Below are 12,535 nucleotides of genomic sequence, written 5' to 3'. Positions count from 1 at the left end.
ATATTGTCCTTAAACCACTGGCAGTCAGATCTTACCTTTATGGCTCTAATTCCTCATATTTTGTGTTTTACATCTATCCCTAAGGATCTGCTCCTGGTATCCTTGGACTAACCTAGCAGAGTTACTCTTCAAATGCCATTGCTTTTATACTCCAGGTAGCAGCAGAGATGAGAAGTTTGTCTGACATAGATAAGGAGACATATTTTTACTCCAGTCTCTGGATAGTCATGGAATAATTTAGGTCGGAGGGGACCTGTGGAGGTCGTTGCTCCAACCTCCACACAGAGCCCAACGTGAGAACAGGTTGCTCATCTGTCACATTCACTGTCCCTGCACATCTCCAGGGACTGGAGCTTGAGTCCAGCTCTGCTTCAGCACCACAGGTCTGACAGCAGTGCCCTGCCTGCTCACCTCTCCTTCACAGAGCATTTTGGCTCCACTGCTTTGCTCCATGGTCAGAAAACCTCAGCAACACAGCCAAGTCCTTGCATTTTAAATCCCCCTTGGAAATAAGCCCCTTCACCTTTCTCTGGAAGCCACTTACAAGCTTAAAAGGTTGCAATATTATTAACTAAAGTCTCGGTATCCTTAAATTAGAGAGCATCTAGAAAACCAGACACCTAAGAGTTTTAATTAGGAAAAAAACCTTACAGATTATTACAATAAACCATATTTAAGACAAGGATGACAGAGAAGGGAATTTCAATGCTATTGGAACCAGAATGTGGTGACCATGTTTGTGTTTTGCTATATTCCACACAGGGAAAAGTACATTTTCACACAAGAGCAGTATTGTGAGTAGAAGAAAGTTACTCCCGGTAACTCTGAGGGACAGAATAAGAATAAACAGACCTGCCCCATCATTTATAAAAGAGGAGGTGTGCATCATTACAGATGAATCATTCCATGAAATAATTTTCTGGGTAAGACAAGGAAAAACAAGGAGCAGCATTTCCCAAAGCAGAGACCTCACCACGCCTTTCCCACCCTACCACCTTACTCCAGCCTGGAGTTCAGCAAAAGCTTGTTTTCAAAAACTGCAAAGCTACAAGATAACACAGTAACTCACTAAAGAAACATCATACACCACTCTTGTAACAAAAAGCAACAAAAGTCCAAAGTCAAAGGGTATAAAGTACCAGTGCCAAGCACAGAGGTTGCTCCCCAGCTCCAGCTCTGGTGGATGCCCAGGCACAGCCCTGTCCCACAGGCAGCAACTCTGCTCCAGAGCGGGGCCAAAAAGCAGCTCAGCAGAGCAAACATTAACTCCAGAGCTCAGTCACATTGGACTTTACCTGCACAATAAACTCCACACCATTTCAAAGGTTACAGACTTGGTTTGTACATGGCTCTTGTCATTTCAAGGAATCGTTCCAAGCACATCCCCTGCATCCACGACCTTCTAGAAGAGGGAATGGAAGGAACTAATTCCAGTTCTATGCCTAATTTTGTTTTGGCATATTAGTGTAGCAATGCCACAGAAGATGCCGAAATTGCAGAGACTGAAGTGACAGTGTTTTGATGGTCACACTGTGGACACAAAGGAGAGGTTTCCATTCTCTGTACTCAGGTGCTTCATTTACCATGATCAGCTGTGCTGACCACCAAGTTACAAGCAAGTTTCCAGGCAAGAACTTGCCTCAAGATGTAACTCTTGAAAGCTCTCCTCCCTTAGATTATTACTGAACCAGAGAGTCCTTAGTTTAGTGTGTTATGTGGGGAAAATGTAAGGCATGAGATGGAAATCACAATTAAAACTCCAATGTTTGCTCACCAGGACCCAAACCCGGACCACCTGTTCTGACTGAAGTGCACCTTGCCACAGAAAGGGAAGGTAAAAGAAGCTGTCAGTTCAAGAAACCCTCATTTCAGAACATTATTCAAATTCATGCAAAAAACCCAGCAGTAAGTGTTCTCTGACTTTCTGAAATCTATTTAGTCATTCCCCTTCCCCCATTTTTAGTGGTGGAGAGAAGCAAACATGACATCTGCTCACATCTGCCAACTATTTTTCTTCTTAATTCGAACTGTTGTTTCTCAACATGAGAAAACCCCTCCCACTTAATAGAAAACTGTACACAGCAAACCATTCATTAAAAGAGGGGGAGAGGAAGAGGCACTTTTGTCTTCTAATCTTCCTTAAACAATAAATTCAAATGTTCAATCTGATAATGGTAACAAACCAAAATAAGTTGCTGGCTCATTTTCAAAAGGTGCTAAGCCACAATTTCACTATGGACAAGTGTTATCCACAAAAGTGCTCTGGCAACCTGAAGGTTACAAGTACTTTATTTTTGATGAGTTCTCTCAGCTGTCCAAAGCACTCAACTCTTCCCCAGCACACTTATCTTTATGTCACTCCATTAAACAATTTATACCCATATCCCACTGCTCCCTCTCTCTTTACATCACATATTAGACAGTTTTCCTCAAATGAAGCTAAAAATTATCAGGGAATGAGGAATTTATGGAAACAATGGCCAGGAAAAAGCAATTTGCATGCTACACATAAATAAACTTTTTCAGTCAGCACCTTTTTGATATTTCCAATTTTATTGGAGGCCACTTGCCTTCAGTACTTCTATGTTCTCCTTTCCATTCTTCCTACAGTTAACCTGAACCAGTAAAGTTCATTTTTACTGATTACGCCCTTCTGTCTGTGTGCTGCTCTTGGAGAAGTGAAGAAAAAATTTGGAGCACCCTGAGAATATAAAACTCTTGCAATTTTTAGTGAATTCTGAAAAAGGAGTATCTTTAAACCTTACAATTTAATTCATGTCAGTTTTTTAAAGCCTATTGTTATTCACAGATCTTTAGCCAAATTTATTAATCAAGGATTTCTAAGAAGTAATATATATATTATATAATGACAAATCTATATTGTAAATACAGAGACTTGAAAATACAATTTTTAACAAGACTTTTAAGAACAAGGATTTCCCTCCTTCCTTTAACACACAGACCACCAGTAAGCACCAGTTCTCACACAGGCTGAGTGTTTACCACACCATTGAAAATATCTTCCTAATGCTCAATGAGCCTCTAAAATAAACTATGCAAAGAAACAAAGCCTCCACTTTGGACTACAATCCCCCCCAATTACTTCAATTACACAGGATTTATGAAAAAATCCATTCTTTCATATCATGATTGAGACTTGTCTTTTGGAAGCATTTCTTACCTCACAGGCTCCCTTTTTGCCATTATGTGACTTTGCCAGTTATAAAAACACTGACAAACCTGATATACACGATTAAGTTTCCTATATAAACCTCAGATTCCAAGGGAAGTAAATAAGCAAAGCAATGTGAAATTGCTGCAGTACACAATATTGTAACGATATGACAGAAACACTTTGAGTAAAACTTTTCTATTTAAAAAACAGATTTTTGAAATACCTTAAATTGCTCAAAGTGAGACTTACACAGCAAAGCTACTGAAATACTGTTTTGAGGGCCTACATCCCTTATGAAACAAGTGAGAAGCAACAGATTTTGCAGGAAAAAAGGAGACCAATACAATTTTAAAATATCAATTTAAGAATCTGAGTAAGACAACTGAAGTTTGTTCCTAATAGAGTGGTATCTCTTATCTCCAGTCATTGAACAGAATCTCAATACAAGACTCTGGATACCCAAACTGTCCAAAATACCACACTGAAAATACTCAGCACCATTCCAGGTTAGGTTTTGTGCTGCTTGCCCTTTACCAGTATCAATCACACATAGAGGTTTTACGCTCTCTACCCAGCAGAATATTTTCTAAATACTGACAATTTAAAAGTAGAACCTTCCTGTAAGAGTGTAGCCACGGCTGTTTAAAAGGATAACAAGGTAACTGCTCTCCCTCACTCTTTGTGGGGTGTAAGTTTGGCTGCTCTGGGCTACACTGCCACAAGAAAAGCTGAGGAACTTGCCAGCTAAATGATCCAGCATCCTCCTCCTTCACTGAGTAATTCCATATGCAGGTACATGTAACAGTGTAAGTAACATATTTCATTGTTCTGATTTATCCAGGTCATTATGCATGTGACATTGTACACACAACCAACATGACATGATGCCAAATCCTCACTGCCTGTGACAAAGCATTTTTCACCTGACTCCACAGAGATTTCACACACATGTTGGTCAAGAAAGAAAAGGGGGGAAAAAAGTTAAATCTTTGTCACCTTTGAGCTCACAGCACGTCACAGAAGTTTGATAAAACTGCTCCAGTAATTTTTGCATAATGCTTATCAGCAGTTTTGCTTAAGTGGCTACATCTCTAACATGGAGGACTAAAGAAATGCTGAAGCATCAATGCAGCAAGAACACTTGGAATGCCTCTCCTGACTGACACAGAACACACAGATCCTTCCCAGACAAGGGGCTGCAGCTCACCATGCTCACATCAGGTGCAAAATGTTTTTAAAAGCATCCTTTCCTTTTGTATTTTTTTTTTTCCTGTAGGAGTTAAACGATCTTAGGGAGCAATAGTTATTTTAAAAAAGCATCACTGGCTGAACTCTTTTCCAAGCTGCCTTTGCCAACTCCTTGCAACTGGCAGGGTTTGCAGCCCCTTGGAATGATAACTGGCTCATCCTCTGGTTTCCATTGTCCTGGAGTAATGAGACACTCAGTGCTGACATCAGCACAATCTCACTGATTTTTTGGGGACAGGGATTTGATCTATAATGCACATGCATCGAGAACTACACAACACATATTAGTCTTTGGTGCCATGACTGTTTTTACCACACAAACAAGCATCAGGATTCTTCCAAGATCTCCTCCAACCAGCAATATTTTTATACATTTCCCCCTCACAGAAGCATGAGCAAGATTGTTCAGCAAACAAAAACTGATTATCTTCATATATGACAGACAACTCTTTAATCTTTAAAGTAAATTAACCAAATCTAATAGACACCAGAATGAAAAAGATGCATCTTGAGCTCACCATTTAAAAGATGCAATTTGAAGGTCAAAGCCATATAGCAGCATTCCCCTATCCCAGCATTAATCAAATTGTGACCATTTCCTTGGGACTATGTCTTGTACATAATTCATACCCGACTGTTCTCAGGTTTAAAATCATCTACAGTCAATTTAAAAAAAAAAATAATCCAAGTGTAGAGGTAGCCACATGAAAATAAGAAAGAACCTTTCTAATAAAACAACTGCTGATCAGAGCAGTGAGAGACCATTGCCTTCTGAAACTGGAAGAGATATCCTACTTTAAGGTTTGAGTTGCAAGAATTACTATAATCAAGCCTCACCGTCAGAACAAAAACATAACCTTTGAGGTTGTTAGAGGCTAAAATAACATTTCACTAACTTCTGTCTGCCTCTAGCTACGTTGGGTTAGAAATAGACCTCTGTTTTTTCGGCTGTATGTACAGTAAGTAGGTTCCTAGGGAAGGGGAAAAAAAAAATGATTGAGTGAAGTCAATATTCCTGATCAATCAGCATCTCTGAACAAGTCTCCTTTTGACATGCCCCCAGGCAACAACAATCCCTGACCATCAACAAGACACTTAGCCAAGGCTTGGAATGAGAGCTCCAACACAGCCATGAGCAGGATTCAAACGTGATTCCAGGGCAGAGAGTGAACTTCTAGAAGGTACAGCTGAACACAGAGATAGCATTTATTTTTTCAACATAGATGTACATTCACAACCCTGTACATCCCCTTTTGGAGGGATCTTGGGAAGGGGACAAAAGGGTTCTGGAAGGCTGACATTTTTCAAATCCCCCAGGGCTGATAACCAAGATGTGTTCCAGTCACTGAACACCCATTGTTCACTGGAACTACACATCACCAAAAAAGTCACAAACTGTCAAAATACCAACCTCTCTTTAACAGGCAGAATTTCATACCAAAGGGAGCCAGAACCAAGAGTTATTAACATGGCTCTGGCAGATTTCTAACCAGGGCTCTCTCAAGGGCCCCTTCCCCAGGAGAAATCTGTCCAAAGGCACTAAGGGACAAACTGCTCCTTCTCTCCATCCTCCAGGACAATCCTTCACCTATCCAGCAGCAAACTTCTAAATGAGGCAACACCTCAACCTCCAGCAGCAAACAATTTCCAATCAATTTTGCAGGTAACAAGCCTGTGCTAAGAAGTCATTTATCATTCCCATTGAAAATGTTACAAGCAATCATTGGGAGAACAAGGCAGTGTGAATTACCAGGAGAAATTGTCCACCGATGAAAAAATCCATTAGGCTACGACAAAGGTCAGATAACATTGTTTGGGTTCAGCCATAATTCTCTCTTCTATGAGATCCACGTTAAGATTTTGTGTAACAGCAAAGAGAAAAAGTGCAGATGTGGGCATCCCCTCAGCCACCTCCTCTACAATCCATCTGATGAGGATCTGTATCAACTCCTGGGCAGAAGAGCCTCACACACACTCACAGATTATGATGTCTCTTTTCCATTAAAAGAGGACAAAAACGTGTCTGCAAATCCCAAGGTGTCAGACAAACCCACACCCAGACACAGGTGACAGCCTCAGGAGTACCAGCATTACACAGAACACGTGTGGAACAGCTCTGTGGAAGCACAGGCACCCACAGGTGACCTGAACAAAGAAAATACCCAAAGACATGGCTGGGAGACTCTAATCCTCCACTATCTCTCCCTTATACCCTAAGAGAGGTTAAGAATTGGTAAGTCCCTGGGATGATACCTGCTTATCTGCCTGTGCAAAAGGGTAATTCTGTACAAGCACAAACAAGATGCTGATCTCAAACTCCAGCTACAAACCACCACTGTTTTCAAAAGGTCCCTCTGTGCTAAATCACCAGGAGACAGATTCAACAGAAGGCAAAGAAAGTTGCTCAAACAAATAATTTTAATGGTTAGGTAGCACAAAATTGCACTTTCCTAATGGCTTAAATTTCATTGGATTTCCCATTCAAAATGTACTTGTCTTGATTTAATCCCACAGCCAAAAGCACACAAAATTCACACAGGTCCTTCCACACAAGTGTTGGTCTTGGCTCAGGGCAGGCCCAGGCCAAAAACACCCAGCACTGGGTCTAAGTTAGATCTCAGACACACAAAGGATGTTCCCTGCAGGTCAAAACTGAGGTTATTTATAGGTCAAAATAAGGAAGCCTTAAATGCACTAAAATATCAAGCAAACTCCAGTGTAAGTGCCATTTAAAATGCAAAGTTTGTAGTTCCAGGACAGACAGGAATAGGAGCAACAGCCCAATCTTTGAAGTCAACTATTCAAAGAAGTAAACATCATTTCAGTGCGTCAATTGTTTTTCAGATCACAGTATTTTTGTATGAAAATTCCACACGTTATTAAATTGTTTCAAATCAACTTCCTCAGTGGCACTTTAAACTCCTGTTTGTTCTCCAGCTTATCCACACACACAGGCAGCATTAACAATTTCTGGTTACCAGGTCACCAAACCTTGGTCTCATTTTACACTTCAGTAATCTGAATACTGTACATTATTTGAAAGGAAATTAGAGTGATGTGTTTGTTGGTTGGTTTTTTTCTTCCCTAGAATTAGTTTAGTCTCACCTTTAGACTCACCCAATTTAAATATCTAACTCCGTCACCTTGCTGATAAGCAGCTGGAAACCATCTACGTGGGGAATTGAGCTCAACAAGTAAACATTTCCAAAGGAAGGTGCCAAATTTGAACTACAACATTATTGAGAAATACAAATATTGTCAGTCTTTCAAAAGGCTGGGTTTGAAAGCAGGTTCAGAGCACCAGGAAAAGGGGGGAGAGGAATCATAAAAACTGAAGGTTTACAGATTTTTGCATGGAAACAGCTGGTTAGTTCCAGGTGCCTCCTTCTGACTGATGGCTTCTCACCGATGGTGTGAATTCCAACCAAAACAATTCCAAATGGTTCAAGAGCTGCCCAGATCTCTACAGTTCTTATTACATAATAAAATGAACTTTACTATTTGAATTTGAAAACTCTAATTGCCCAAGATCCCAAAGGGATCTTATCAAAACATGTTTAAGCCATCACTTGTGAATCACAGGCATAGCTTTCAGCACAGCTTTCTCATGAAGTAGTTGCCAAAACTCATAGGCTTGTGTTTTGTTTTTTTCAAGGAAACAAGTGGGGAGCAAACCCCCTGTTTCTTGAAAATCCAGCAGTCCAAGGTGAGCTGAACACAGAGCCGATGGTTGATCACTGCTGTAATAATTTGGTGAGGGTAACAGCAATGTCTCTTTTCTAGAGACAACATTCCACCTCGTACAGATGTCAGGAGTACCAGGATGTTTCAGTGACCACAGGAAGGTACGACCAAGCTCCTACCTGAGAGATCATGATGGATCAGGTCAGCAAAGTTGGGGTCATCCCCCCACCAGAATATCCAGAGCTCCCTGCGCCCAGGCCTCTGGTCCCGGCGCCAGACACTGAGCACGTCGGCCTTGAGACAGCGGCTGAAGCTGCTCAGGATGGGATCCTCCTCCGTGACAGGGAAGAGAATGGGGGCAGATGTTGGGCCCTGCCACACGTAGCGCTTCCATTTAATCCCAGTTAGATCAGCCTGGGGGAGAGAAAAGAACAATCAGGTTGCAGGTACCTCCAGCAAGCACATCCTGCTACAAGGAGGTGGCACGGGGAGAAAGGGAGGATTAACCCCCCAGAATTTAACGGGAACCATGTTGGTAAATTTTGTGTGCCTTAGGAGATAAACTGGGAACAATCAGGCATCCTGGTTTAATAGCTCATTAAATAACTGCAGTAAAGCAAGAGCTGCTAATTTTCACTGCAGCTTTAAGGTTATACAGAGAAAAATCAGATTTGATTTAAAGTAAAAGAGTGAAAGACAAGTGAGCAATGTTATTATTCACAGACTGCAACTGTCCAATCTCCTGAACGCTTGCCTTGTCAAGGAACATCTTTCTTTTTGCTTATTTATGCAAACACTGCCTTTTCCATCCAAGATTACTCCATGGAAATAGGTGCTACAGTAAATCACACATTCTTCCAGCCATCTACCACTCTGGAAAAATTCATAAGTTTCTCCATTGTAAAAAATTCTCTGTATCTCCCCCAGGAAGGCTCTCATGTTCACCGATTTTACCGAGAGCTATCATACTTTTCATTCCTCACACCACATTTCAAGAATTTAAATCCTAGTTTTATCATTCAATTACACGTTAGACCTGCATCCACACTGATTATGATCCACTAAACCACCTTCTAGGCAAAAATTAATTTGACCTTACACAGGGAAAGAGTTACTACTCTGTGTAATGGGAAGCAGACGATTCTTGGATTATCTACACCACAACACCAAGTTTTAGCACTAAGTTTTTCACTCGAGCACCTCACCTTAAGGCAGGTAGGGGAGGCATTGCCCCGGGTTCTCTTTGGGAAGGGAGAGCAAGGCAGGCTGGCATTTGTGAAGAAGTTACTATTTTTTGTCTTCCCAATATGACAACACACAAAAGATTACTGCAACATTTAAACCTAACATGGCAGCCTCCCTACCTTCAGCAGGAGAGCAATTTAGAGGAAAGGTTGCCTGCAACAGTTGCTACTTTAGAAAGACTTTCAGATTTAAAATTGCACTATTAAGATGGAGCTGCAGGCCTGATGCAGGCTGCAGACACAGTCAGGCTGTCCAGATTCCCCTCCGTCCAAAAATATGAGTGCCACAGCTTGGCACAGGATTGTTGTAACAATCTCTAGAATCATAAATATCAGGCAGGCAGCTAAGATTAGCTCATTTGCATTAAAAGCTGATGAAACAGCTCAGCACAGCCACCAAAAAATTGCATCACAGTCCAGTTATATCGAATTTACTTTCGGAGCAACCAAAATTCAACAATGTGAACGATTTGATACTTGGGTTAAAAAAAGACTACAAAATGGTGCACATCAAAACACAAGACAGGGAGGGCATCACCAAAAGCAGCCCTCCAGAATAAACACAAGCAGGGAAAGGGATTCGTTTAAAAGCGAGGAAGAAGGGAGGCTTCGCCTCGGATTTGTCTGGGATGTCACGAGTGGGGAGGGAAAAGAGAAAGTTCCCCGAGATGTGGGGCTGGGAGGAGCAGGAGCAGCAGATCCCTTCCCCTGCGAGAAATACCACGCTCAGAGGCAGGAATAGGGAGAAAGGAGGAAAAGTTGGAAGGCACGGAAAGGGAAGGAAAAGGCGAGTTGCAGGGAGGCTACTATCCAGGAAGAAAGCGGAGGGAGGGGCGAGGCGAGACAGACAGCGATGGAGGGGAACCAGAGGGGCATGGGAGAGTTGGCTGCTCCAGGCAGGGCCTACTCCGAGGGCTCATCCAGCAGAAGCTCTGCTAAAAATGGCTGCTTTGCTTCCACTGCCCCTTCCCCCTCCCCCAGAGCTCCGAGCCCTTCCCTCGGTGGCCCCGGGCGTGTGTGCGCCGGGGGCCGACACTCACCAGGCAGAAGAGGTTGGAATGGCAATCCTCCAGGCTGGCCCCGTTCGGCACGAAGCAGGAACTCATCCTCACAGCCACAACCCACACGCCATTATCCCACAGCCTCCGACAAGAAAGAAAGAGACAGACAGAGAGAGAGAGAGAGAGGGAGAGAGGGAGAGACAGACAGCGAGAGGGAAAGGGGGAGGGGGGCTCTGCACACGCACAAATAATAATACAATTAAATAAGGGATTTACAGACACACGCACACGAAATAGTGGCAGGGAAAATAACCCGCGAGGAGAGAGAGAGGTATGGGAGAGGGGGGTAAAAAATATATTTTAAAAAAAATTAAAAAAAAAAAATTAAAGAGGAACTCAGAACGTTTTCTCGTCTTCTGGAGCTCAAACGGGGGTGTAAAGCCGCCGTGGAAGGGGAGAACAGAAAGAGGGAGGTGGTAAGTAATCCAACGACGGGAGATTAAGATCAAAATCCTCCCTGTTCCTCTTGTCTTCTCGTTCGCATAAGGAGGGGAGGGAGAGGAGGTAAGGTGAAGGGGTAATTGATCCAACAAGAGAATAAAAATGGGGTAATTAATCCAGGGGGGCTAGGGGTAAAAATCAGTTGACATCCCTCCTTCCTCTCTTCTCAGATGCCAAGCAAGAGAAGCAGGAAAAAAATAAATAATCCAGCGGGGGCAATTAATCCAGAACCCCCCCTCCGCTTCCTCCTGTTCCTTTAGTCATCAGATGAGAAAGGGGCAAATTGTGGAATGACTGGGAACGATTGGCCGTGGGAGAGAGAAAAATCCAGGCTCGTCTCTTCGGAGTCCGAGGGCAACAGGGTGTGGGGGGGTCAGATTCTTCTCCCCTGCTCCAAAAATATTCCAAATAAATTAAAATTTAAAATCATAAAAACAAACTTCAGGGGCCAGAAGCAAGGCCAATCTGAAGAATTCGTAAAGGCAGAGCAAGAAAAATTTCCTGGGGTGTACCCCAAAAAAACATCTGCGGGGGCAGGGGAGGGGGGAAGGTATTCCTTGAGAGAGAAAGGCCGCAAAAGTCTCCTTAGCAGCCCAGCGGGGGATTAAATTCCCGTGTGGAAACCCCCCCTCCCCAAAACGAAATACTCTTCGCAGCGAGGGCGAAACCAAAATATCATCCGCTGGGTAAAAATTCTTTCCGTGGGGAAAGGAGGGAGGGGGAGAAGGGTGGAAGGAGGAAATTGCGGGTGACCCTCGAAGTCTCTTCGGGGAAGGATGGAGGAGTCTCCGGGAGGCCGATCCCCAGCCTTTTCGGGGGAGGAGGAGGAGGACGCGGTAAATCGCAGAGTGTCTTCGGGGAGCCTGGTCCCCCCCAGCTGTCCTCGGGGGCCGGAGGACCCCGCAAAGTCTCTTCAGGGGAGCCCGGACCGCGCCGAGTCACGGCGGGGAGGGGGAAGCGACCCCCGCCAGACCCCGGGCGCGGGGGGGCGGCGAGGCGGGGAGGGACCAGCTCAGCTGCGAGGCCGGTCCTTTAAAAATAAAAGGGAAAAAAAAAAAAAAAAAACAACAAGACAGGGGAAAGAAAAAAAAAAAAAAAGGCGGGGGGGGGGGGAAATATAAAGAACGATCGTCTTCGGCCGGAGCGGTCTGTCCTGGGGGGGGGCGGGAGAGCCCCGAGACCGCTCGCTCTCCTCAGGTGCGGGTCCCCGCGGGGGCGGTGGGCGGAGGGCCCCCTCCCCGAGGCTCCTGGGCAGGGCGGGGAGGCGGCGGCCGAGCCCCGGGCTCTGCTCAGCCCGAAGGGGTCGGAGCCCCGCAATTCCCGGCGCCGCCGACACACAGGGACGCGGCGGCCGCCGCCGCTGCCGCTGCTGGCGGAGTCGGTGCCGCGAAGCCCCCGCCGGCGCGTCGCCTCCCCTCAGCGGTGCCTCTGTCGGCGGCTGCCCGGCCGCGGCATCCTGTGGCGGCGGGAGCCTCAGCGCGGGTCCCCCATGGCCGGAGCGGGAGCGGATCCGGCTCCCGGGTAATTCCGAGACCCTTTTTCTTTAATGGCGGCCACAGGGACGGCGGTCGGGGCCCCCCTGCCGCGCTCCCATTGGCCGCCGCGCCGTCACGTGGGCGCGCACCGCCATGGCCGCCGGCGCCGCTGGGGGAAGGCGGGTGCGGCGGCGCGCGCGGCCGCCA

General features: G+C 44.9%; 1 protein-coding gene across 1 annotated transcript in view; it reads right to left on the bottom strand.

Annotated features, from left to right (window-relative positions):
* MED13 (mediator complex subunit 13) overlaps nt 1-12,425 on the bottom strand; it is a 54,336-nt gene extending 41,911 nt beyond the window's left edge. The window contains 2 exon segments of the mRNA XM_039563129.1: nt 8,287-8,521; nt 10,392-12,425. Of these exon segments, the coding sequence (XP_039419063.1) occupies nt 8,287-8,521; nt 10,392-10,457 (301 nt within the window). The 5' untranslated portion in view covers nt 10,458-12,425.
* Nucleotides 12,426-12,535: the final 110 nt, after the last annotated feature.

Source organism: Corvus cornix, chromosome 19 (genome assembly GCF_000738735.6).
Source record: "Corvus cornix cornix isolate S_Up_H32 chromosome 19, ASM73873v5, whole genome shotgun sequence".
NCBI classification, from domain to species: Eukaryota; Metazoa; Chordata; class Aves; order Passeriformes; family Corvidae; genus Corvus; species Corvus cornix.
Note: the sequence above shows the minus strand (reverse complement) of the source record. Positions and strands in the feature narration are given on the sequence as shown.